The following is a 27,159-nucleotide window of genomic DNA, read 5'->3' on the forward strand; positions in this document are numbered from 1 at the left end:
TACAGGCTCAATATATATTCACACCAACTCACATAAAATCTTAAGTTCCTCCTCCCTCTCCCCTGATCTGTCATCAGCACTTCTCCCATATAAGAGTCACAGCACTGGGATCGGTGTGGCACTTGGCAGTTTATAACGGGCTGCTTCATATATTCTCTCATTTCATCTTCCCATCTAACTGGTGGTTAGGATAGCAGGCATCATTAGCATCCTTTCAGAGTTGGGGTTAAGAGTTTCCTTTCACTTTCAGTCTAGATGAGCGAATTGAGCCCAGGTGGGGTTATATAGGATTCTCCAGGTTGTATAGCTTGTGAGCAGCAGATCCAGGATTTGACCCAAGGTCTACTCAAAGGCCCCTGATCTTTTCTTTACTTAGGGGCAAGACTATGGTGAAGCAAGCAAGCCACCTAGGGTGAAAAGTTTGAGACACTCGCTCTCAGGTTCATGCAAGTGCCAACCCTACACCTGCACGAACCTGAGAGTGAATGTAACCTTAAATTTTGTGCCATCAGAGCCAGCTTGCCTCATCCTACTCTACCCTGCCCTGGGGTGAAAAAGGCCTTGGGAAGGTGGCTCTGCCTTGGGGTGGGTATTTCAAGGGGGGGTCTGAGAGGGAAAAGCTACAAATCATTAATGTGCTTTCTGTTTTAATTTAGAATATGTTAGTGGTTTTGAATTAGCAGATATCAGTCTCAAAAACAGAAAAGGAAAATTAAAATTTTTGTTGTTGCTCAGGAAACACACCTCTCTTTGGACACAGACACACCAAATCTAGCATGCAGTGTTATAATGTGTAACTCAAATTACTGGCATTTCTGAAAATTTCCCCTCTCTGATCAATGTTTTAATTAATAAGCCTGCTTCCTGCTGAAAAACAATGGTCACGAAGGACCCAAACATGCCAAGAAATTGAGGATTAGGCCTCACTTGTTAATAATTTTAAACATGATTTTATTTTTATAAATCGAAAGAAGATTGTTGTAAATATTGTAGTTACTTTCTTTACGGCTCACCTTACCACTAGAACATACCTATGAGCTCCTTGTTGCGAACGTCTAGCGCCATATTCCTCAAGGCAGTTGCCACGGAGGAAACAACTCTATCGTTATCCATTCTCAGAAGTTCTACAAGGATGGGGAGCCCTTTTTCTTTTCGGACGGCTGCCCGGATGTATGCTGCAAACTAGTAGGCAAAATAAGGCAATCGGTAGTATATAAAACAGAGTTCAACTTTGATTATGTTACTGAAGCCTAAAAAATGAAGTCTGAAGTCTGCAAAAGACAAATAGATTAAATGTTTTCTCTCCAACTGGAGATTAAATCTGTGATGTCAGTAAAGAGAGAACCATAGTTTAGGAGAAAGGATAGGATGATTGATTTAAAATGAAAACCCCAAAGCCTGAAAATCTCAAACCACCATCTGCCGGATATTTTTGAGCACAGAAGAGAAGGCAGTGGTTACTTTCTATCTCAGATACATAAACACAATTAAGGAAGGATCACGTGTTGTCTTTACACTTGGCCCCATACCAGGTCCAGGGGCTCGAAATAGGATGGCAGAAACGGTAACTGATCAGCAGCATTAAAAGAGCACCTGTCTCTGCCAAGTCTCTATATTCCCTGCAACAAAATTTAGATTTCAGTAACCTGTCAAAAAGATTGCTTGGAAAAAATCCCTTGCCTCAGAAGAAAGGGAATTTTCCAGAAACACTGTTCATAACTCATATACGCTGATGGCAAAGTAAGTATATTTGTGTGCAAAATACTTTCCTATTCAGGATTAGTTAGCTGTTTATTCTATTTAAAATCTAGTAAATTCTTTTGTGGTTATGAGGCAACTCTGTATAGTGAGTCAGTTTGTGCACCTTGTGAACTGAAAATGAGCTGCAAGTCATCAGTGAGGAAAAACAAAACAAAACTACCAAGTAACATTAGAAAATGGCCCTTCAATCTTGTTTTGAGCTTTAATCGACATTTTCACAAATGCAAGTTGTCTTTCAAACTTTAGGAGAAATGATAGCTGTTGTTCTCAAAACATCTAATACTTGCCTGCTGTGGTCAAGTCGTGAGTACAAAGGTCTCCCAGTTCTTCATATTAACTTGAACATTAAAATATGTGACTGACTACTCAATTTTAATATATGACTTAATATCTTATTTTAATAATACAATTGAGAGGAAAGGAAGATTCTTCATAGGACAAAGATTTTCCAAATCAAATGAGATCTGCAGGGGAAATGGCGTACATGACTTGCTATGGTCATAAAGCACTAGGAAAGTTTATCAATTTCTCTCTCTGAAACTCGCAAAAGAACCAACTCCTTCTGTGTCACCTGGAGACTGACCAGCCCAGCCCAGCCCTGAGCGTCTCCTCCCGGAGCACTGCAGTCACCACTGTCCCTTAAATAGCCTCTGATTTGATAACATCTGTGGCCATGTTCATCTTGTTTTCTTAATGAGGGTCCTATAGTTTGACGAACTATTTTATACACTTTTCAAATCACTTAATATAATGTTATATTTTAAACGGACTTGTCATCTAATTTTCACTCACTGAATGATCCCAGAAATGAAACTCTAAACAACTCAAATCACATCTTTTTTTTAATTATAGTTGTCCCTCTGTATCCACGGGGGACTCGTTCCAGGACCAACCCCCCGTGGAGACCAAATCCACAGATGCTCAAGTCCCTTATATAAAATGGTATAGCATAGTATCTGCATATAACCTATGCACACCCTCCTGTATACTTTAAATCATCTCTGGATTACTTATAATACCAAATGTAATGTAAATGCTATGTAAACAGTTGTTATACTACATTGTTTAGGGAACACTGGGTCTTGAAATGACAAGACATCAGGAGAACAACCCTCAAACAATGAGTGCTAGAGAGAGACTGAGGATCTGTGAAATGGTGGGAGGCTACAGCAGGGGATGCCTACACCTTGCTTTATTAGCTTGGATTCAGCATAGCGCTCCACTCGTGGCAAATTCAAGTTTTGCTTCTTGGAACTTTCTTTTTTGTTGGTGAATATTTTCATTCCACAGTTGGCTGAATCCACGGATACAGAACCCGCAGATACAGAGGACCAACTGTATTGTCTTTCTTTTTTTAAATTGTTAAATGACTTGAACAAATAGAAAGAAAGCAGCAAAAGCAGCCCTTGGGCACCAGAAGAAAGCAAATAATAAAAATCAGAGCAGATTTAAATGAAATAGAGTACAGAAAAACAAATGAAACAGTTAACAAGACCAAAGGCTGGTTCTTTGAAAAGATCAACAAAATTGATAAACCACTGGCCAGCCAGACTGACAAAAGAAAAACAGGAGAGGAAGCAAATAACCTGAATAAGAAATGAGATGGGCGATATCACAACAGACCCAAATGAAATTAAAAGAATCATAACAGAATACTATGAAAAGCTGTACTCTGATAAATCTGAAAACCTAAAGGCAATGGATAAATTTCTAGAAACTATCTACCTAAACTAACACAAACAGAGGTAGAACAACTAAATAAACCTGCATCAAAGAAGAGATTGTAAAGGTAATTAAAAACTCCCAACAACAAAAAAAAAAAGCCCTGGCCCTGAAGACTTCACTGGAGAATTCTACCAAACTTTCAGAAAAGAGTTAACATCACTATGACTAAATGTATCTCACAGCATAGAAAAGGATGGGACACTCCCAAACTCATTCTATGAAGCCAGCATAACATTGATACCAAAACAAAAAAAGAAAACTACAGACCAATATCCCTCATGAACTTAGATGCAAAATTGTTACATGATCCTCTAGTTACAAGAAGCTGAAAGTGAATACTTATGTGCCCGGCACTGTCCTAGGTTCTCCTCATTTATTATCTCATTTAATCCTCACAATCCCCTCACGAAGTAGGTATTAAAATTATCCCCATTTTACAGATGAGAAAACTGAAAACAGAGAGGCAACTCTCCTCCCTAGGTCCCCAATTACTAAGCAGAGGGGTCAGGATTCAAAGCCAGACAGTCTGGCGTCAGAGCTAGTGCTTAACCACGAAGCTATCAGCATTTTAATTAGGAAGAAAAGAAATAACCACACTGATTTACATTAGACCATAATTATCTACTTATTGAGAAGAAACAGCTGCAAACATCCATTAATACTTGGAACCTGGAATGTACGAAGTATAAATCTAGGAAAATTGGAAATCATCAAAAATGAAATAGAACACATAAACATTATATCCTAGGCACTAGTGTGCTGAAATGGACTGGCACTGGCCATTTTGAATCGGACAATCATATAGTCTACTATGCTGGGAATGACAACTTGAAGAGGAATGGTGTTGCACTCATCGTCCAAAAGAACATTTCAAGATCCATCCTGAAGTACAACGCTGTCAGTGACAGGATAATATCCATACGCCTACAAGGAAGACCAGTTAATATGACTATTATTCAAATTTACACACCAACCACTAAGGGCAAAGACAAAGAAACAGAAGATTTTTATCAGCTGCTGCAATCTGAAATTGATCGAATACGCAATCAGGATGCATGGATAATACTGGTGATTGAAACGTGAAAGTTGGAAACGAAGAAGGGTCGGTAGTTGGAAAATATGGTCTTGGTGATAGACACAATGCCAGAGATCACATGATAGAATTTTCTAAGACCAACAACTTCTTCATTGCAAATACCTTCTTTCACCAACATAAACGGTGACTATACACACAGACCTCACCAGATGGAACACAGAGGAATCAAACTGACTACATCTGTGGAAAGAGATGATGGAAAAGCTCAATATCATCAGAACAAGACCAGGGGCTGACTGTGGAACAGACCATCAATTGCTCATATGCAAGTTCAAGCTGAAACTGAAGAAAATCAGAGCAAGTCCACGAGAGCCAAGATATGACCTTGAGTATATCCCACTTGAATTTAGAGACCATCTCAAGAATAGATTTGACTCACTGAACATTAGTGGCCGAAGACCAGACGAGTTGTGGAATGACATCAATGACATCATACGTGAAGAAAGCAAGAGGTCATTAAAGAAAAGACCAAGATGGATGTCAGAGGAGACTCTGAAACTTGCTCACAAATGTCGAGCAGCTAAAGCAGAAGGAAGAAATGATGAAGTAAAAGAACTGAACAGAAGATTTCAAAGGGCCTCTCGAGAGGACAAAGTATTATAAGGACATGTGCAAAGAGCTCAAGATGGAAAACCAAAAGGGAAGAACACGCTCGGCATTTCTCAAGCTGAAAGAACTGAAGAAAAAATTCAAGCCTCAAGTTCTAATAGTGAAGGATCCTATTGGGAAAATATTAAACGATGTAGGAAGCATCAAAAGAAGATGGAAGGAATATACAGAGTCATTATACCAAAAAGACTTAGTCAACGTTCAACCATTTCAAGAGGTTGCATATGATCGGGAACCGATGGTACTGAAGGAAGAAGTCCAAGCTGCTCTGAAGGCATTGGTGAGAAACAAGGCTCCAGGAATTGATGGAATATCAATTGAGATGTTTTGACAAACAGATGCAGTGCTGGAGGTGCTCACTGGTCTATGCCAAGAAATATGGAAGACAGCTTCCTGGCCAAGTGACTCGAAGAGATCCATATTTATGCCTATTTTCAAGAAAGGTGATCCAACTGGATGTGGAAATTATAGAACAATATCATTAATATCACACACAAGCAAGATCATTCAAAAACGGCTGCAGCAGTGTATCAACAGGGAACTGCCAGAAATTCAGGCTGGTTTCAGAAGAGGACGTGGAACCAGGGATATCATTGCTGATGTCAAATGGATCCTGGCCGAAAGCAGAGAATTCCAGAAGGATGTTTACCTGTGTTTTATTGACTATGCAAAGACACCCGACTGTGTGAATCATAACAAATTATGGATAACACTGTGAAGAATGGGAATTCCAGAACACTTAATTGTGCCCACGAGGAACCTTTACATAGATTAAGAGGCAGTTGTTCGGGTAGAACAAGGGGATACAGATTGGTTTAAAGTCAGGAAAGGCGTGTGTCAGGGTTGTATCCTTTCACCATGCCTGTTCAATCTGTATGCTGAGCAAATAATTTGAGAAACTCGACTTTATGAAGAATGGGGCATCAGGATTGGAAGACGACTCATTAACAATCTGCGTTATGCAGATGACACAACCTTGCTTGCTGGAAGTGAAAAGGACTTGAAGCACTTACTAATGAAGATCAAAGACCATAGCCTTCAGTACAGCTCACACCTCAACATAAAGGAAACAAAAATCCCCACAACTGGACCAATGAGCAGCATCAGGATAAACAGAGAAAAGACTGGAGTTGTCAAGGATTTCATTTTACTTCCATCTACAATCAACAGCCATGGAAGCAGCAGTCAAGAAAGTAAACAATGCATTGCACTGGGAAAATCTGCTGCAAAGGACCTCTTTAAAGTATTGAAAAGGAGGGATGTCACATTGAAGATGAAGGTGCGCTTGACCCAAGCCATCGCATTTTCAATCACATCACATGCATGTGAAAGCTGGACAATGAATAAAGAAGACCAAAGATGAACTGATGCTTTTGAATTGTGGTGTTGGCAAAGAATACTGAATATACCATGGACTGCCAAAGAACGAACAAATCTGTCTTGGAAGAAGTACAACCAGAATGCTCCTTAGATGCCAGGACGGCGAGACTGCATCTTACATACTTTGGACATGTTGTCAGGAAGGATCAGTCCCTGGAGAAGGACATCATGCTCGGCAAAGTACAGGGTCAGTGGAAAAGAGGAAGACCCTCAATGAGGTGGACTGACACAGGGGTTGCAACAACGATTGTAAGGATGGCGCAGGACCAGGCAGTATTTCGTTCTGTTCTGCACAGGGTTGCTATGAGTCGGAGCAGACTTGACAGCACCTAACAACACAACAAGGACAACCAATATAGCAGCCACCTGCACGAAACAAACTCAGCTTATTAATGCTTTTCACTATCCTGGATAACACAGTGGCCAAAGATTCTCATTTTGGGGGATATAGCCAAAAACAAACATCTCTACTAAAATACACAGGAAATTTCTAGAAGTTGAAAATGTTTCAGAAAAGGACGACCTGGGAAGTTGCTAGATAATGTTTAAAAAGCTTTGCTTAGAGTAGTAACAAAAAGAAACCTCCTTCAGTACCCTTACTGGCTAAAGAAACAAAAGAAATCACGCCTCTAGAAGGGGATGTGGAAACTTCAGAGGTGTGAGAGAGGAACAGTGGTTCCCTCTCCTTCCCCAGCAGTCCTGCCTGACCTCCGCTCTAATCTGGAGTGGAATCATCTCTTGCCTGAATACTGCATTGGATCCAAAATGGAATTCTAGTCTCCATTGTTCTCTTCCTCAAATTCTCCTTCTGCACTGCCACAGAAGTGATCCAATGATGTGCACATCGGCCTATCTGCTTAAACCCTTACAGTGGCCCCTCTTGTCTGTAGCTCAGGTCTCTTCAGGCTGCCCAGGGTGCCCAGCTCCCACCTGGGCTACCCCTTGCCCTGCCCTCTATGCCCCAGCAACCACGGGCACCTGCAATCACGGCCTACACTGCCCTGTCCTCGCCTCAAGGCCTTTTCTCCTGCTATCCCCTTATCTGGTTTGCTCTGCCTCATTCTGCCCCAGACTCGGCTGGATTAATTTCATTCATCCTTTAAGATTCCATTTGGGCAGCACTACCCCTTCAGGAAACCTTCCCTATTTTCTTGCTCCTCTCTTTTCTGGCCTCCTAGGCTGGGTTAAATGTCCTCTTTCAAGATCCTACAGCACACAGTTCCTGTGGATCCCACACAGTACTGACACAATCTGTTTTTCTCAGTAGCCTTCAAGTATCTAATGAAGAGGGAATGTTATATTTATCTTTGGGTCCCTAGTGCCAACAGCTGTTCACCTTTTTTTAATCTCCTACCCTTTCCCAGACAAACTATAAACAACCATGCCCCTTTCACCACCACTGCTGATCTGACTGACTGCAAAATGGCAAGAAGTGTGGACAAGTGGAAGACATCCTACCTTCCAGTTGCCAGCAGAGAGGTTCTGAAGAGACCCGGCAGAGCCTTCCAGGGTGGCTGGATTAGAGCTTTCTGCTAGAAGAGTCAGATATGGTTTTACCACCGATGGATGCCACAGCATCTCAACCCCTTTGGGGGATTTTGACAGCCCTGGGATAGGACCGACTCCATCCCACTGAAAGGCAAATGGCACACATTAAATGGAAGCAAAATAACATGGTTTCCAATACTTGAAAATATTCATCTTTGCTGGACTCAGCGATAGCTATGCAGAAAAACTGCATCATGAGAAAGATTTTTTGTTGCCAAATATGTGATTTCTTACTCCCAGAAAAATGAAACTCTAGTTTCATGTCAAATAAAATGCTAACTTGATCCTCTTGTGGCGTCCTCTTTTTCTTTTTCTTCTTCTTCCCCCAGCAGCTTGGCTCCGAGTCTTTGCTGGGAGACTCTTTTCCTAGTAAGTCATCCAATTCATTTAGCCCCAGCAGTCGGGCCTGAGGGACCTCCAGTTCCAGCCGATAGGACAGGTTCCTCAGGGTACACACACAGTTCTCCACTGTCTGAAACCCAACATGGCGTATAATTAAAACCATCATTGCACATCAGTGGAAAATGCTTCTGTACTGAATGCTACTGATAATAAATAAATGTAGAACAGGAAATAACTTTTTTTTTTTTTTTACTTATGGGGGCCTGAAAAAATCTAAACAAAGAATTTTTTAGAATACTCAAATGACTAGGTGCAGAGCCATCTTTGGTATATATGTAGGTCTGGTGGTGATGCCGATAAAAAGTGCAAGCCCTGGAACAGAAAATACCTGGTGTTTCTGCTGCAGGGCTGCTGTAGTGAGAAATGTACCCAAGATGCCAGAACCTCACTTTTTCTCACCACTGTGGATCTTCATTGTGACAAGAAGTACCACTACCTCCCTCCCTGGGGACAGCCCCTATCCAGGCCCCATCTTTGTCTACTCCTTCAGTCTCTCAGTTCTCCCCTCCCTCTGTGGAATGCTCCATGATTTCTTTCTCTGGTGACATTCTGCCTTCTGTGTGTGTCTTTTGCTCCTTAGAGTCTGTTATACCTCTAATTCGGAGGCCAACTGTTACCTCAACTCATTGTGTCTAAAAGCAAGTTCATTGTCCAGCGATGTCCCCCCCTTACAACTTAGTTACTCTTCTTGACAGACTCAGCAGATCTTTTGGTTCAATAAGGCTCAAAAGAAACCTGGCTTTCGCCTTGAATTCTTCCCCCCTTCTCCTTTTTTCTCCCTGAGCTTATCACTTATCATCCCTCCTTTCTCTCTCAGATTCACCTTTATGAACCAATACCTATCTAAGGGCTCACCCAAGCCAACCCATCCTAATTACCATGTACTTTGTCTGCCTTGGAACTCCTGACACTTTGTTTCTCCTTCCTATTTCTTCCCACCCTCCTCATCCCTGCTCCTGTGTCAGATTCCAGATGGCTGTCACTGCTGAAAATCAATGGGCGTGATGCCCTGCCTGAACACAGGGATGGAGGACGCAGGAGGAAAGCGTAAGGGGTCCATACTGGGACAGACTGACCAGCAGGGCATCAGAGGAATGGGGTGAAGAGCACAGGCTGGTGATGCAGACAGGTACATGAAGAAGGTGGGGCTGGGGTGGGGACTGTGGACTGCTCGGGTAACAGGGGCAGAGAGGTTGAGAGGATTACAGTGCCTCAACCAGGAACTTTTATTCAGTAGATACTCAAATACAGATGGATTTGATTCTAGGAGTAGGGGATACAGAATTGGAAGATATAGCTACAAGGGCAAATCACCTTGAGAACGAACCTACGAGAACCACAGAGAAAGCCAGGTCCCTGTCACCCTGTGCTAGCTCCTATCACCACACTGAGTCACTCAGTTTTCATGGTTCTAAGGCTATTTTCTTAAGCTGCTGTGTTCCTGTGATTCTGTAATTTATGGAGGGACTCTCCCTTTGATCCGGAGTGTAGCTTAATGAGGAGGAGGGGCTCAAGAATCCCAGAGTTAATGGCATGTGTTATGATTGAATTGTGTCCCCCCCAAAAATATGCTGAAGTACTAAGCCCTAGCAATTATGAACCGTGCCCTTGTTTGAGACAGAGTCTTGTTATTGTCATCAGTTAAGCAAGGAGTCCTGGTGGTGCAGTGGTTAAGCACTGGGCTGCTAACCAAAAGATCAGCAGCTGGAGCCCACCAGCCACTCTGCTGGAGAAAGATGGGGCAGTTTGCTTCCATAAAGATTACAGCCTTGGGAACTGTATCAGGCAGTTCTACTCTGTTCTGTAGGGTCACTAAGAGTCAGAATCGACTTGATGGCAAATGGGTTTATCAGCTAACATGCGGTCAAACCAGAGTAGGGTGGGCCCTAATCCCATATGAGTGGTGTCCTTATGAAACAGAGATGACCCAGAGAGACAGACAGGGAAAGGATGGTGGTGTGAAGATGCATCCGCAGTCCAGGGAACACCTGGGCTACCAGAAGCTGACAGCGGCAAGAAAGGATCTTTCCCTAAAGCTTTTGGAAAGAACATGGGCCTGCTGGCACCCTGAATTTAGACTTCTAGCCTCCAGAACTGAGAGATAATAAATTTCTGTTATTAAAAGCCACCCAACTTTGTTGTACTTTGCTACGGCAGCCCTAGGAGACTAACATGACATGCAAACAGTAGCACGGGGCAGCTGCTGTCACCTGCCATCATGCCTCTACAGGGCCTGGCAGGCACTGACCTTGCTGTCGTAATCGGATGTGTTCACACACGTGTGGATCACGTACAACAGCGAGTCCACCAGTCCCTCACAGGATCGCATTTGCTTCCGAGCTTCCTCCCCTGCGGAGCTGAGGTTCCTAAATGGCAGAGACACATGGGAGCTGCTAAGATGAACAACTGACTCATTAGCCACATTGCCTTACCTTGGTGATCTGACAGCACAGACAGCAGATGGCAGCCATTTGGATTTGGTATGAGAAGGCATTTTCGAGCCTGGATTTTAATATACCAAAAGCTCACAATAACAGCCAGCAGCCCGTTATCCACACACAGGGAAGGGAGCTGGGGCATGTGAATTTTAACTCTCATGGCATGTAACTTTCTAACATACTATTATAATTATTTTGGGACCTATGCTCCTCAGTTTCCTCATATGCAAAAAGGGGAAAATAACAGTAATCACCTCATAGGGTTGCTGTGAGGAAGAAATGAATTACTATATATAAAGCAATTAGAAAACTACCTGCCACAAAGAAGCTACGGTTATTTTTACACTTGTTTTTTTATCTCCTTTGTTAGGCTGTAAGCTCCTTGTAGTCCCCTGTGCCTACTATGGTGTTTTGCATGTCGTAGGTGGTCATTAACTGTTTCTTGAATGAACAGAGAAGACACACCCTTTCTTGCACAAACATCTCAAATTAAATATGGATACCTGCCTTTGCTACAATATTTCTCATTTTTTCAGTTATAAACATCACTGAAAATTGTTTTGGGTCTCATCCAAACTAATTTTTTGATATCAATTTGCCTTCATAAATTAATGCCAAGTTATGAGAATCTAGTTTATACCCCAATAAACAAGGGCTCTAGACTGAGGTTTTGCAAACTCAGAATTTGCAAAACTTAGACTAGACAAGGGGGGTTTAGAATTACTTTTCTTTGTTGTTGTTATTGTTGTGAGTTGCTGTCGAGTTGATTCTGACTCACGTGTGCAAAGTAAAAGCATAGGGTTTTCAAGGCTGATGCCTTTCGGAAGCAGATAGCCAGTCCTGTCTTCCGAGGGGCCGCTGGGTGGGCTGACCTTAAGGCTAGCAGTCAAGTGCTTCACCATTTGTGCCACCCAGGGAACCCTGTCTGTTCTTTACTCCTTTGTTTTTCTGAGGTCAGAGAGACACTGTCCCCTCTTGCCTTCTTCTGTTCTTATCTCGTGTCATGTCTCAGCAGCACTGAATGGTCGACCTCTTCCTTTCCTCTAGGGCTTTTGGGGACACCACACTCTCTGGTTTCCTTTTCCTCTCACTGCCTTTCCTCCTTAGTCTCCTCTGTCTGTGTGAATCTCCAGGAGTGCCCCTAGCTCTACTTTGGTTCCTCTCCCTGTTTTTATCTTTGCACTCTCCTAGGTGGCCTATGGCTCCCAAACTTCTAACTTTAGTTCTGACCTCTCTTAGAACTCCAGACTCATTTATCCAACTGCTTTCCTGGCATTACCACATGGATATCTAATTGGATATCTCAAAATGGACATGACCAAAACAGAACGTTCACCTGCTCACCCCCTCCAGCATTTCTTCTCCCTCTTCTCTGATGTCACCAACAGCACTTCCATGAACCCTGCTGATCCAGTCAAAGGTTGAGGTGTTATTCTTATTTCTTCCCTTTTCCTTGTATTAGTAAGCCTTGTTTCCTCTCCCTCCAAAAAATAACCCAAATCTGCCTACTCCTAGTCTAGGCCACCCTCCTGGTTCACCTGGATCACTGTGACAGCCTATGTCTTCCTTCTGCCCATACTCACTTCTCCGCATCCCAGCCAGAAACCAGCCCCATCTCTGCCTTGCTTAAAACCCTGATGGTTTCCCATGGTACTTGGAATAAAATGCAAACTCCTTCCTCAGATTTCCAAAATCCTGTGTAATCTGGTTCTATTCTTCCCTTTGCCCATTAAGCTCTAGCCACAAGCTCATCCCTGCTCCAGAGCCTTTACATTGACTGTCTCCTTTGCCTAGACTGCCTGTCCCCCTGACCTCCTACCCTCACATGAGTGGCTCCTTATGGTCACTAAGATTTCAGCTTAAGTTCTACCTGTGAGGCCTCTCTGACCACCAAAGTAACCACCCAATAAGTCTTACATCACCCTATTTATTCTCTCGATCACATTTATTGCTATTTTCTGTCTTCCGCAATAGAATCTAGTTTCACCAGAGCAGGGACCTAGTCGGTCCTGTTCATCGCTGATTTCTAAGGACACACAGAGGCATTTACCAAAAGTTCACGCCTGATTCACTGGGGAGAGCCTGAGGGTGAGTCTTGCCTCTGGGCATTCCCTGAAGCCTGACAGACAAACTGAGGAGGAATCTCAGCCTCCTCAGATGAAGAGGAGAATCTGCTTCCACTGATGATCAGGAGGTGATGTGATACGCCCCTGTGAGGCAGACGTCTCAGTTAGGAGGACCTGGTCTGCTTTCTAGGATCCTGACTCTTGTCACCCTCCTTCTCCACCTTCCCTCTGTGTCCTGGCCGAGGGCCCAAGTCACCTATCACAACAGCGAAGCAGTGGCTTCAGAGTCACCTATCACAACAGGGGAGCAGTGGCTTCAGGGTCACCTATCACAACAGGGGAGCAGTGGCTTCAGGGTCACCTATCACAACAGGGGAGCAGTGGCTTCAGAGCAACAGTACGGTCATGTCCTCCCTCACCCAAGGTCTCTGTGGTAGGGATGCTTAGATGGCTCAGCTTAAATGTTATGTGGTGCACACTGAGTGTTACTATGTATCAGAGACTACACTAAGCACTTTACGTGTGTATCTTGTCAATTCCTCACAACCTCAAGATGGTATTACTATCCCCATTTTAAAGATGAGGAAACTGAGGCTCAGAGCCGATACTGGAAACCAGGTGGTCTGAGGCCAGAGCCCACTCTCCTCGTCACCATGCCCCTCTGCCCAGGACTTCTGTTTTAAGTTCCCAGGGCATGGTAAGGCTGGGAAATGGGGTAGAAATTGGGCCAATGAGTATTACTGGCAAGTAATGAGCCATACTATGTGCACTTCAAAGAGGCCTTATAGATTTTAAATGCTAAAGGTAATGACTGAAAAGGAGTATTTAGACTCATTTTCATTTACTTACAAAACTCAAAACCAGTGTTTATAAAATCACACACATCGTTATAACCTTTCAAAGGTAAAAAAAATTATAACCATCATGTTTTGAATTTAAACAAAAACCAGGCTGCAAATACATTAGCAATTAAAATGCAATAACCAGAAAAATGCTATTAAAGTGGAAAACACTGGAATTTGGGTAGTAATCTCAGACTGAAAGGGCCTTTCTGAAAAATTCACAGTCAAGAGTCATTTATAACTCCTGTAAGGTCACAAGTTTGTGCTCATAATGTTTTCCTCACAGGATGACAAAGTCCAGTAGCCTAAATTGTGAAACGAAATTGGAAACTTAGATAGCTGTCAATAAAATAACACCAACAAAACAAAACAAACCTGTTGCTGTTGAGTTGATTCTGACTCATAGTGACCCTACAGGACAGAGTAGGACCATCCCAGAGGGTTTCCAAGGAGTGGCTGGTGGAGTCGAGCTGCTGACCTTTTGGTTAGCAGCTGAGCTCTTAACCACTGTGTCATTAGGGCTCCTAATAAAATAAAATCCTCCTAAAGTCAATTTACCTATAATGACATGCACTATTTAATTACAAAATTAAGTGGGAAGAAGAAATGAAGAACATACCTCAGGCAGCCTGTTGTGTTACGCAGAACTAATGAAGTCTGAAATTTAATTTTATGGTCATCATCAAAAGAAGCATTATTCCAACCAGAATGTGGAACTATCACAGTGTTTGTCAAGGTTGAGAGAGCATCTCGAATGATTGTCATCTTTACAGCATCACATGAGGATAAATTCCAAAGAACTCCTAAGAAAGATTTAAAAAATCAAACTATCATTTAGAGATCCTGCAGTTTTAGGAACAACATAGATAAACGTATTAGCTCTATTAGATGTGAACCCAGTCTGTTCCAAAACTAATCTATGGCCTATATTTGCAACCAGGCAAGGGGTGGCCCCCTAGTAAGTACTGAGTGAACACATGTGAGCTTCTGGTAGTAATTTGAAGTCTTAATAATTCTCTTAAGTTGTAGAGCCTATGCTCAACCAGGCAAGATGACTGTGGCTTTTGCAAAGCAAATTATGAGTTGCTCTGTGAGGGGTAGGGGATTGATGCAAGAAAGGGTCATAAATATAACACATCTGTGATTTTTGTAAAGCTGCTGTTCACTTCATTGTCCCTTACGTTCAATGTTCTATGGGATAAACCATTTTTAGAATTTAATATTTGGAAAAAAAGTGTTTTTTTTCCTCCCTTTTTTGTCTTTCTAAAGACTGGTATGTTTCTCTTCATCATGCTTCTTTTTCTTTTGTTACTGGGAAGCTCAAGGTTAAATATAATGCTTGCAGTAACTTTACTGGCAGAGAGGGTTATTTTATTTGCTTCATCTATATTTAGAAAATGTTTAAACATTCTTATTCCACTTTAAGAGTTTACTACCTTGTGTGTTAGAAGTACAAGTTACCGCTGTTCCTTTTTTGAAGATATAGATGAGACTAACAATAAATTAAAATTTATTCATTTTGTAATTTATCAAGATTGAAAGGGCAACAGACCTTAAATGTAGCTTACTGTAGTGTTATTTAAACTGATCAACATTTTAGAGGATCTTAATTTCTGTGTAAACTATGAGGTGTGTTAAGTTATTGTTATAAAATGTTTTCTAATAATTACTCCTCTAGAAATTAGAGTGAATTCAAGATTATACCTACCCTGATGTCATTTCACATCAATGCATTTTCCTGATTAAGAAGGAAAGAAGTGGGGGAAAAATGGTGCAGCTGGTTTTCTCTGTTCCTGACACGTCCTTGGCAGGTTGCTCAGATGTCTGCACAGTACTTTAAGACTATCAACACACGAAACACTGTGGTCCTATGGACGGGGAAGGAGTTGGCCAAATCTGCCCAAGTCCAAGGGAGTGTATCAGGCATATAAACATCATGGATCAAGAGTGTCGGGGCAAACATGAGACTGAGAACTGCTGCTCAGTCAAAGGACCCAGCTTGAAAACTGCCTGCTCATCTTCCGTCTGGGCCTGGAGAAGCTACAGGGCCCTTTGTAAAGAAGGGAGCTATGAGAGAGCTGAAAGGATCTTTTTTTTTTTTTTTCTTTTCATTTTTGAAGGAAGGAGAAGCAGAAGCAAAGGACTACAGACAAAGAGACTTAAAAACAGAACTCTGAGTATAAACTAAGTAAAGACCATCCCTTCTCTCTGGCATGTCTGCCCTGACTCGTCCATCCTGACCCATCCACATGGTGAGTGAACACTCAGTAATGGTGACTGGTCCATGTGCTCCATCCTGAGCAAATGTCTAGGGTCCTGTGCTCTGCCCCATATCTGTGCTCATACTCCTTTCACTTGGCTTTGTCTTCTAGAACTCAGTGATGTAGCTTCCCTTGTTCCCCAAGGACTTCTGCCCTTTCTCTGCTCCTACCCTTTGGGGTGGGGTACTCCACCACAACTGTAGCCTTTTAGGATTCAGCCATCAGTAATGGCTCATCTAGTTAGGGTCAGACTGGTTCTCCCTACAAGAAGGATGGGCGGGGGACTTAGTTAAGAGTTGGGAGAAGTAAAGGCCTTGCTTCATCTATGAAAGCTTGCTCTGCCCACCATGACAGACCTTCACTTCTGTAATTACCATAGACGTGATCCTAGTAAGACAGAAGTACACACTATAGGCTCTTAAGAAATGAACTTAAATGTCGAAGACTAAGCTTTTTCTCCACGGCGTCTCATAAAATTGGCTGTATGTTTCAGTATAAATTGTTTTTGGGCAACGGCTTAAAGCTATTCTCCCTGAATTCTGTGGTTTCACTGGAAACCCTAGTGGTAGCCAAGTCAGGGGTAGGGGCAGGGTGGAGAAAGCCTGGTGGCATGGCCCAGGTCCCCACCCCCATTCACCCAGAGCAGCTCTATACTGATCTGTTCTCGGTACTGGGCTTCATTGTATGCTGTTTGAAGAAAGATAGTTGATGTTTCAGGGGGAAAGCAGTAGATGACTGATGATCAAGGAAGGGATCTGGGAGCTAAAGATAAGAAATGATTCTTCGGAGGTCTGTCCTGACCCAAATAAAAGAAGAGGAAAAAAGAAAGAAGAGAGCGTGGGTTGAGGCAAAGCAGGGTGGGTGACAGAGGCAGACACACTGCTAAGGCTGCCAAGAGTGTGGCTTTAACATTTCCTGCTAACAAGGCCAATGATACTCAAGACCCACGAAGCTCGTAGGGCCTGCCGGGGTGTGAGCCAGCCACAAGGGCAGCATCTGACGCAGAGGCCATTGACTGTCTCGAGCACGTATGGGGCAATCCTAAGTGCCCCCACCGGCAACTTTATAACATGATTCCTAATGCCTTTAGAGCAAAGTCTCTGTCAAAGCCTTTCAAATCCCTTAGTCCACAAACTTCAACATGTGGGGGAGAGCTGCATATTCCAATAAGCTACTTTTTACTTTACAGAATAAATCCACTCCAGTAAAGTTAAACGTAAGGCTAGGTTGTGTTAAGTAAAACCTTTCATATCATAAACCAGAGGTATAAAATTAGATATATTTCTACAGAAAATTCAACAGCCTGAGTCACAAACATACAGTGGAAACATGACTAAGATGAGGTGTGGTTCTTAAGCATGCTGAAACCTGGAAATTCTCTGATTCTTTGCAAAAAAGCTTGTTTTTTTGTTGCTCCTGCCTCTACTCCTGGTTACTTCCAAGACCTACTCCTGGCAGGAGGGTACTTCCCAGACTTCAAGATACCATGATTTTCCTTGCTGTTCCTAGGATTTTGTCCTGCTTTTTCTTCTTCTTCCCAGGCATTCAGAGACCAGTAGAGCCATATGTGGTAAAGCTACATTGTACTGTTAGCTATTATATTTACATGGGCTTGGACACAGCATAAACATCCATAAATTAATATAAACAACAGTAACATCACCATTTATTTTGATTTTATTCTGTGCCAGGCATTCTGCTCTTTACACACACCTTGAAGATTGAAGCTACACAAAATGAATTAACTTACCATTTAATTATTTCGTAGGTTGAAATTCTACATGTTCATTTTTTAAGGATGGTGATTTGTATTTCTAGATTTAATTGAAATGTAAATTCCATTAGGCAAGTGTCATAGATTGAATTGTGTCCCCCCAAATATCTGTCAATTTGGCTAGGCCAGGATTCCCAGTATTGTGTTACTGTCCACCATTTTGTCATCTGATGTGATCTTCCTATGTGTTGTAAATCCTACCTCTATGATGTTGATGAGATAGGATTATCGGCAGTTATGTTAATGAGGCAGGACTCAATCTACAAGATTGGATTGTGTCTTGTGCCAAGAGACTATCATTTTTCAGATGTAAAAGAGAAAAGGAGCAAAAAGACATGGGGACCTTGTACCACCATGAAAGTAGCGCTGGGAGCAGAGTGCGTCCTCTGGACCGGAGGTCCTTGTGCTGAGAAGCTCCTCGACCAGGGAAAGACTGATAATAAGGACCTTTCTCCAGGGTCAACAGAAAGAGGAAGCCTTCCCCTGGAGCTGACACCCTGAATTTGGACTTGCAGCCTACTAGACTGTGAGAGAATAAATTTCTCTTTGTTAAAGCCATCATCCACTTGTGGTATTTCTGTTACAACAGCACTAGATGACTAAGACAGCAAGTATACTGAGGAACAAACACTCTATCATCATCTACCACTTTACACATCTTGTTACAGACACACAGCAGGTGCTCAAAATTTTTTTTCTAACGAATTCATTTTATATTCTGTATTTGTTTTTTCATCTCCCTTTTACTTCCTGCCTATAAGACACAGTTTACACGTATTAACTCCTTTTTGTACCTTTTCTTAAAACCGAGTATTTAGGAGTGTCTTTAAGGACTACAACTGTAAGAGACAGTAGGAAGACTCAGAGAGGCTAGACGTTTTAGGGAATTGGCCGCCGTACTGCCCGCCCTTCACACTGAGACCAGAAGGGAGAGTGGTTGAAACCACCACATTTTCATGCTGGTTTAGCTATGGGGATAGGAGAAACCCTTTGCCATTTCACCTTCCAGTACCTAGAGTTAAGAGTTACACCAATACACCAGATACCTCCATCCCTCAAACTGCAAAATAGAAAGGATCAATGTTGCCAAATTATAAAATGTGACAGTGTTTAAAAATATGTAACCCTTCGGTAGACACGCTGACTATGCTATTTTTTGGCCAGCGGAGATGATTTATAGATCATAAAACCAGTCTATTATACAAATTCAGGCTTTTGTTTCTGTGACTTCAAAAAATGTTCAAAGTTATTCTTAACTACCAAAAAAAAAAAAAAGGAAAAGATTCTATTTTGGTTAAGTATATGGCATTAAAGGCAGCTTTCTCATCCCTCATTATGTTTTATATTATCCCTCTAATCCTGCACTTCACCACATAACACAAAGAGCCACAACATTTGGTGTTTATTTAACTAACCATGTGGATCATCAAAGTAAGTCTCAAGTCACTGGCTTTTCTTCCCCGCTTTCTAGTACAAAAATAAGGTTCTGGAAAGTCAAAACAACTAGTTCTGGTCAACCAATATTGGATGTAAAAGGTTTGATTAAACTTAAAAGCCTTAGATATCGAACGATTAATTTGACTTTTCTACTCAAAGTAAAAAGCACCATTCTTAAGACCAGCTAATAATAACTGTATGCTCTTCACCTCACTGAAGTAGTAATAAAACAACGTTCTCTCCGCTTCATTTAATGGGTCAGGAAGAATGTTGCTAGGGCAGTACGTAATGAATAGAAAATACACCAATTCCCAGATGCAGCAAGACTGATGAGAAAATGGAAAGCCAGAGGATTAGCATACTCGATCAATCTGATAAACCTCCAATCCCTACATACTAATACAAAATGTGCTTCAAAAATATTTAGCAGCACACTCCATTATCTCCTGGTTCCTAAAGAGAAAGTTAAAAATAAACTATAACATGGTTTAAGAAGTTGGAGGTTTATTTAATTTAAAGCAATTAGCTATTTGTTGTGAGGACTAGGAGTACACATAAACATAATTAAGGGTATATATGAAAATCCAAGAGCCAACATTTTTCTCAATGGAGAGAGACTGAAAGCATTTCCCTTGAGAACAGGAACCAAGCAAGGATGCCCTTTATCACGACTCTTATTCAAGATTGTACTAGAAGTTCCAGCTACAGCAACAAGGCAAGAAAGGGAAATAAAGGGCATCCAAATTGGTAAGGAAGAAATAAAACTATTCCTATTTGCAGATGATATGATCCTATACATAGAAAATCCCAGAGATTTCACAAGAAAACTACTGGAACTAATAGAAGGATTCAGTAAAGTGGTAGAGTACAAGATCAACATACAAAAATTAGCTGGATTTCTCTAAACTAACAAAGAGAACTCCAAGAGGGAAATCAAGAAAACAATACCATTTGCAATAGCCCCCCAAAAGATAAAATACCTAGGAATAAATCTAATGAGGGATGTAACAGACTTACACAAAGAAATCTGCAAAACACTACTGCAAGAACCAAAAGAGACTGACATAAATGGAAAAGCGTATCAGGCTCATGCATAGGAAGATTTAACATTGCAAAAATGTCAATACTACACACACAGTGATCTACAAATACAATTGCAATCCCAATTCAAATTCCAAAAATATTATTTAATTAGATGAAAAAACTGATCACCAACTTTATGTGTAAAGGGAGGAGGCCCTGGATAAGTAAAGCACTACTGAAGAAGAACAAAATAAGAGGCCTCACACTCCCTGATTTCAGAATCTACTGTACAACCATGGCAGGCAAAACAGCCTGGTACAGGTACAATGACACACAGACCAATGAAACAACCATCCACCTTTGGACAGCTGATCTTTGACAAAGGGTTGAAGTCCATTAAACAGAGAAGAGAAGTCTCTTTAAAAAAATTATGCTGGCAAAACTGGATATCCATCTGCGAAAAATGAAACAGGATCCATGCCTCACACCATAAGCAAAAACTAACTGAAAATGGATCAAGATTTAAACATAAAACCCCAAACTATAAAGACCGTGGAAGGAAAAACAGGGGCAATGCTAGGGGCCCTAATATATGGCATATAGAATAGCAAACATAACTAAAAATGCACAAATAGCAGAAGATAAACTAGGTAACTGGGATCTCCTAAAAATTAAACACTTATACTCATCAAAAGACTTCTCCAAAAAAGTAAAAAGAGAACCTACAGACTGGGAAAAATTTTTTAACTATGACATATCTGAAAAAGGTCTAACCTCTAAAATTTATAGAAAACTTCAACACCTCAACAACAAAAAGACAAACAATCCAATTAAAAAACAGGCAAAGCACATGAACAGACACTTCACCAAAGAAATCATTCCAGTGGCTAACAAACACATGAAGAGGTGCTTGCTTACAATAGTCAGCCATTAGAGAGATGCAAATCAAAACTACAATCAGATACCATCTCACCCAAGCAAGAATGGCACTGATCCAAAAATCAGGAAACAACTAACGCTAGTGAGGTTGTGGAGAGACTGGAACACTTATGCACTGCTGGTGGGAATGCAAAATGGCACAACCACTTTGGAAAATGGTATGGCACTTCCTTAAAAAGCTAGAAACAGAAATACCATATAATCCAGCAATCCCACTCCTAGGTATATATCTTAGAGAAATAGGAGCTGTGATAAGAACAGACATATACATACCCATGTTCACTGCAGCATTATTTACAATAGTAAAAAGATGGAAACAACCTAAATGTCCACCAAAAAATGAATGGATAAAAAAACTGTGGTACCTACACACAATGGAATACTATGCAACAATAAGGAATGATGAATCTGCACAACATCTCACAACATGGATTAATCTGGAGGTCATTACACTGAGTGAAATAAGTCAATCACAAAAGTACAAATATTGTATGAGACCACTATCATAAAAAGTTAAAAAAAAAAGTTTACACACAGAAAGTAACATTCTTAATTGGTGAAGGGAAAGGCAATACACAATATGGGGGAAGTCAGCACAATATGATCAAGGCAAATAAAGACACTGAGAGGTACATAAGAATAAAAGGCAACTATGTAAAAACATATTACAAAATATACACCCATGCAACAGTAGTAAAAAAACAGTAATTTACAAGTGGATACATAGGCAGATAGGTATACTGAATAGGTATGGAAGGGTGTATGGGAGTACATCCACATGTGTACACAGACTAAGTTGAGGATATTTCTATACACATGTTCATATGTGCTGCATGTATAGTCATATATACAATGGAGCACACAGGCAACACAGTCGGGGACACTTCTTATACATAAGCAAACACTCTGCGGGACTGAGTTACTGGGTCTGACAGCTGGGGACCACAGCCTTGGGGGACATTCAGGTCAACTGGCATAACGTAGCTCATAAAGTCAATGTTCTGTACGTTCTACTTTGATGAGCAGCATCTGGGGTCTTAAAAGCTTGAGAGCGGCCATCCAAGATACAACTACTGGTCTTTCCTGTCTGAAGCAAAGGAGAGTGAAGAAAACCGAAGACCAAGGAAGCAATTAGTACAAAGGACTAATGGCCTACATGAACCACAGCCTCTACTAGAAAGACAAAGATGGCCCCTGGCTACTACTACTAACCACTCTGACCAGGATCACGATAGAGGGTACCGGGCAGAGCAGGAGAAAAATGCAGAACAAAATCCAAATTTATAAAAATGACCAGACTTACTGGTCTGACTGACAGACTGACTGGAGGAACCTCTAGGGTATGGCCCTTGGTTACCTTTCTATCTTGGAGCTGAAGTCATTCCTGGAGATCACCTTTCAGGCAAATGACAGACCAAAAAAACAAAAAACAAAACCCACTGCTGGGAGTCCATTTGACTCATAGCCACCTTACAGGACACAGTAGAATTGCGCCTAGAGTTTCCAAGGAGTGGCTGGTGGATTCGAAATGCTGATCTTTTAGTTAGCCACCGTAGCTCACAGTAGCTCTTAACCACTGCACTGCCAAGGCTCTAAATAACAGGCCTATAAAATAAACAGTAACACCCACGAGGAAAGTGCTCTACAGAATAATCAACTATACAAGACCAAAAGGGCAACATTTGCCCAAAAGCAAAGATGAAAATCAGGAAGGGCAGGAAAACCAGATAAATATAAATGGGGAACTCAGGGTAGAAATGGAAAGTATGCTGACACATTGCAGGGATTGTGATCAATGTCATGGAAAACTGTGTATAAATTATTGAATGGGGAGCTAATTTGCTCTGTATACTTTCACCTAAAGCACATACACACAAAAAAAGTATACATATATAAAGTAATTCAGACAATATTAGGGAAACCCATGCATATTACTGTAGAAAACAGTGCTTATTCCCTGCCACGGGAAAAAGGTACACATAATTATGAAAACCAATAATTAAAATGAAATACTGCCATGAGAGATTAAAGTTCATTTTCTCCACAAAGAATGAATAAAGTAATTAAAATACCATTTCACATAAATCCTATGCTGCAGCATTCTGAAACAGCTCATGTTTAAAACTAGCTTTATAGCTATTCTAATGGCCAACTGATAATTTTATACCCAAATTAGAAGCTGATTTTACTGATTAATTAAATAATAGCAACTATTTGAAAATGTATTTATTAAAGGACGTTAAAACCAACCAAATGACATTTGGAAAATGTGATTTTGCTGGCAGCGGAAATATACAATGTAAGCATAAACACACACAACATAAACACACAATTGCTTTTCTTTCATTTCTCTATAGCATTCAATTTATGCTCTATTTCCCTAATTATAAAAAAATGAGGTGTGTGAACACTGCGAAAAGGAAAAAAAAAATAGTCACAAAGTACCAGTGCATTAGAAATGTCACCACTGAACATGTCCCTGGCATTTTCTTTTATGAGTTAACTTTATTCTCAGTGTCTATCCTTAATGTTCATATTTCAGTCACGCTCTTTCAGAAGATGTCCATGGGATAAAAAAACTAGCCAAGCCTTAGGGATGTGAAGGCTAATAAGCAAGACAACAGATGAAGAGGTCTTGGCCCCAGAGTTCCCGCTGCAGAATAAGTATCAGGACAAGCCAGCTGTCATGACGATGCTTCAGCCCTCTGGGGTCAAGAGCACTCCATGGGTATACATGGTGATCTTTCCTGGCAATTCTGCATCTACGGGCTTGTTGGGACAGGTTGGTGTCATGTATACCCACCCTGCAAGCATTCTTGATAAGTGGGTATAGAAGTATTTGATTAATAGTGAAAATATAAACATCAAGGCTGTAGATGGCATACAAGGGCCAGGGTGTGTGCGTGTCTGGTAAAACCACGATCTGTTGTAAGGTAGGAAAGTGGGCCTCACCCTCAGTAGGATTTTTATTCATGTCTGTGGCTTTTTTTCGGGAAGATAGTATTAGCAAGATGCTAGGGCTACCATATCCTGTCAGTATATGGCCACCTGCATCCCTGCTATCACCTCTATCCAAGGTTACAGCTCTGCACCTCATACCTTTTAGATACACATTATGTATACCCAAGCATAGTATAGATCTCTGGTGTCCAACAGAGTAACCATCAGCCACATGAGCACTTGAAGTGTGGCTAGTCCAAATTGAGACGTGCTATAAATATAAAATATATACTGGATTACAAAGATGTGGTCCAAAAAAAAATCAGGTAAAATGTCTCAATAACTTTCATATTGATTACAAGCTGAAATATTTTAGATATACGGATTTAAATAAAATAATACTAAAGTAAATTTCAACTGTTCCTTTTTCCTTTTTTTCATGTGGCTACTAGAAAATTTAGAATTACCTATATGGCTCACATCATATCTCTATTGGACAACGCTGGTGTAGACACTTGTTCATTCTATGCAGATTCGGAGAAAGACAGATAGGTAAGACCTCTGCTCTCAGAAGGCCTTATCACCAATAGTTACAACACAAGGCAGCTACAATAAAGTGTCTCAAGAGTAGGGAGAGCAATAATCATGGCTCACATGTACCATGTGCCAGGCACTCCATATATATCCTCACAAAAACAACAAGCAGGTACTGTTTGTAACAGGAAACCGGTACTTGAAGAAATAATTTGCCTGGGACCACAGTGCTGGAAGGAAACAAGTACATCTGGCTTAAAAGGCCACACTCACTCCACGACACCACGCTACCTCCCTGTATGCTTGTTTCAGAGCGCGGGAACTTCTGTTCAGTAGAACTGCAGTTTGAAGAGCAAAGACTAGGGAGAAGCAGGCTGGGTAGGGAGCAAGCCTTTCCACATGGTCTGTGGCCCTAAGGGAATGGCAGGAGTGGCAGAGGCTGAAGGTCAGGGCTGGCCTTGAAGTGGGGGACAGGAACTGCACATTTGGACCAGCAGGTAGGGAAGTTTGAAATGCAGGGACAGGTATGGTCCCAGGGATGAGGGCCAGTTTGATGGACCAGGACAATAGTTTAGGAGGAAAGTGATGAGGACCTGAAGGAGTAAGGAGGGGATGGGAAGGCAAAGAGGAAGAGGGAGTGCTTTTGATAAGAACTGGGAGTCTAATGTAAACCCAGGGTAACACTAAGCTGAGCCAACAGTTTGACATGTGTGTGAAAATATGGTATTGTTAACAGAAATGAGGAAGTTAAGGGGTAGTGCAAAGAGAGCAGTGTAATAAAAAATGTTTTCTTCAAAGCTTTCCGCCAGGATGGGAATGCTGTGAGCCTAACACAAAACTGAAGTGGAACTGCAATAGTGGGATGGCAATTATTATGAGAGTGGGAGAAAGGCACTGCCTTAATTAAAGAAGGCCCTTCTCTACATAAACTCTGAGGAAGGCAGTAACGTTGGTGCATGGCCATTACCAGGGTCATAAGACGCCACCATCTCAGCAGAGGCTCCCAACACGTGCACTGACTCCAGCGCAGCTGTACACGCAGCCTTGCTCCTGGCCTACAGGCCTATTTTCTTCTTCTTGCCCTTCTGCCGCATTCCCTGCTGGGGGACGGCTGGCCTCCTAGGTGGTGGAGAGCAGGTGGCCAGGTCTTGCAGGGAGGCCTGTTGCAGCCTTGTCCACCTGGGTGCTCCCTGAGGTTCCTTGCACATTTGTTGTTACTGTTAGTTGCCGCCCAGTCTTCTCTGATTTATGGCGACCCCACGTGTGCAGAGTAGAACTGCTCTATAGAATTTTTAAGGCTGTGACCTTATGGAAGCAGATCACCAGGAGCCTGCTTAATTCATATCAGCAAGGAAGAAGTTCACTCAAGCCCAGCCTCGGTCAAAGTGGTCACCATCACTGATTTCACCAGTAGTGCTGAGGTAATTGAAGGAAGAAGGCTGCCCAGCAGGGGGCTGTGTAGAACCGAAGGCCTGGGTCCCAGCCTACATACTCATGTAGAAGGGGTTCACTCCTGCTGTTTAAGCTTATCCCTAGGAGGAAGGACACGAATGGTACATCTTCAGTGTCTTTAGAGAACATAAGGGTTACAGTGTTTTTCTGTGATTTTTCAGGAACAAAGAAGGTGGATCACAAGATCTATGAAAAGAACCATCAATTTCTAGAGAGCCATTTGCAGAATTGCATTTGCATCTCAACATATTTTTCTTTATTCTAGGTAATTCTAAATCTTCATGGTAATGTTAAGAGGATTAATGGCATAATTAGTCATATAGTCCTAAGTTCCCTGGAAAGGCATTTCCACAGGAAGTAAGTTTACGATTCAGAATGCTGACTGGGAATCGCCTGCAAGCAATGGAAACGTTGGTTCCTTTTGTTAGAGGAGCGTTTGTAAAACGGAAGAGGTTGCATAAAAGGAAATCCTCCTCAGAGAATCCTTCTGATCCAATCTCCATGAAGAGGGGCAGAGGATGGCAGTGTGGGCAGCGGTTCCACCACCGTTGTTGCTTTTCAGGTTACTTCAGCCTTTGACACAGAATTAGGCCACTGACACTATCATAGAGATTTACCTGAGAAAAAGTCACTGAAGTTACATATTCACAGCTGGCTTTTATATGTTCCAAGAACTCACTCATTCACTTGTAACTGCCTTGTCTTCAACCTAGTTATCTGGTACTAGCAGAAACTTAAAGGCAAAAGTGCCCAGCAATCTCAAGCTGTGAGAAATCAGACAGACACAGGGACTGCAGAGTGTTTGAGGGACCTGGCCTGAGGTCTTCTAGGAATCTTCTTTTTAGGTTTTCTTCATATGCCCCAATATATCCCTGTTACAGGTGGTGGACAACTGAGCTCTGCACGTGGCCTCCTCACAGTCTCCCCCCTCT

General features: G+C 41.7%; 1 protein-coding gene across 7 annotated transcripts in view; it reads right to left on the bottom strand.

Moving 5' to 3' along the window:
• PKP4 (plakophilin 4) overlaps positions 1 to 27,159 on the bottom strand; it is a 310,497-nt gene that overhangs the window by 16,790 nt on the left and 266,548 nt on the right. For all 7 annotated transcript variants that reach the window (XM_064287107.1, XM_023542929.2, XM_023542928.2 and 4 more), the window contains exons 12-16: positions 14,487 to 14,670; positions 10,770 to 10,887; positions 8,400 to 8,591; positions 8,030 to 8,203; positions 1,032 to 1,182 (exon numbers count right to left, since the gene is read on the bottom strand). In XM_064287107.1, the coding sequence (XP_064143177.1) occupies positions 1,032 to 1,182; positions 8,030 to 8,203; positions 8,400 to 8,591; positions 10,770 to 10,887; positions 14,487 to 14,670 (819 nt within the window). The remainder of the gene's footprint in view (positions 1 to 1,031; positions 1,183 to 8,029; positions 8,204 to 8,399; positions 8,592 to 10,769; positions 10,888 to 14,486; positions 14,671 to 27,159) is intronic.

This window comes from Loxodonta africana, chromosome 6 (genome assembly GCF_030014295.1).
Source record: "Loxodonta africana isolate mLoxAfr1 chromosome 6, mLoxAfr1.hap2, whole genome shotgun sequence".
Taxonomy (NCBI): domain Eukaryota; kingdom Metazoa; phylum Chordata; class Mammalia; order Proboscidea; family Elephantidae; genus Loxodonta; species Loxodonta africana.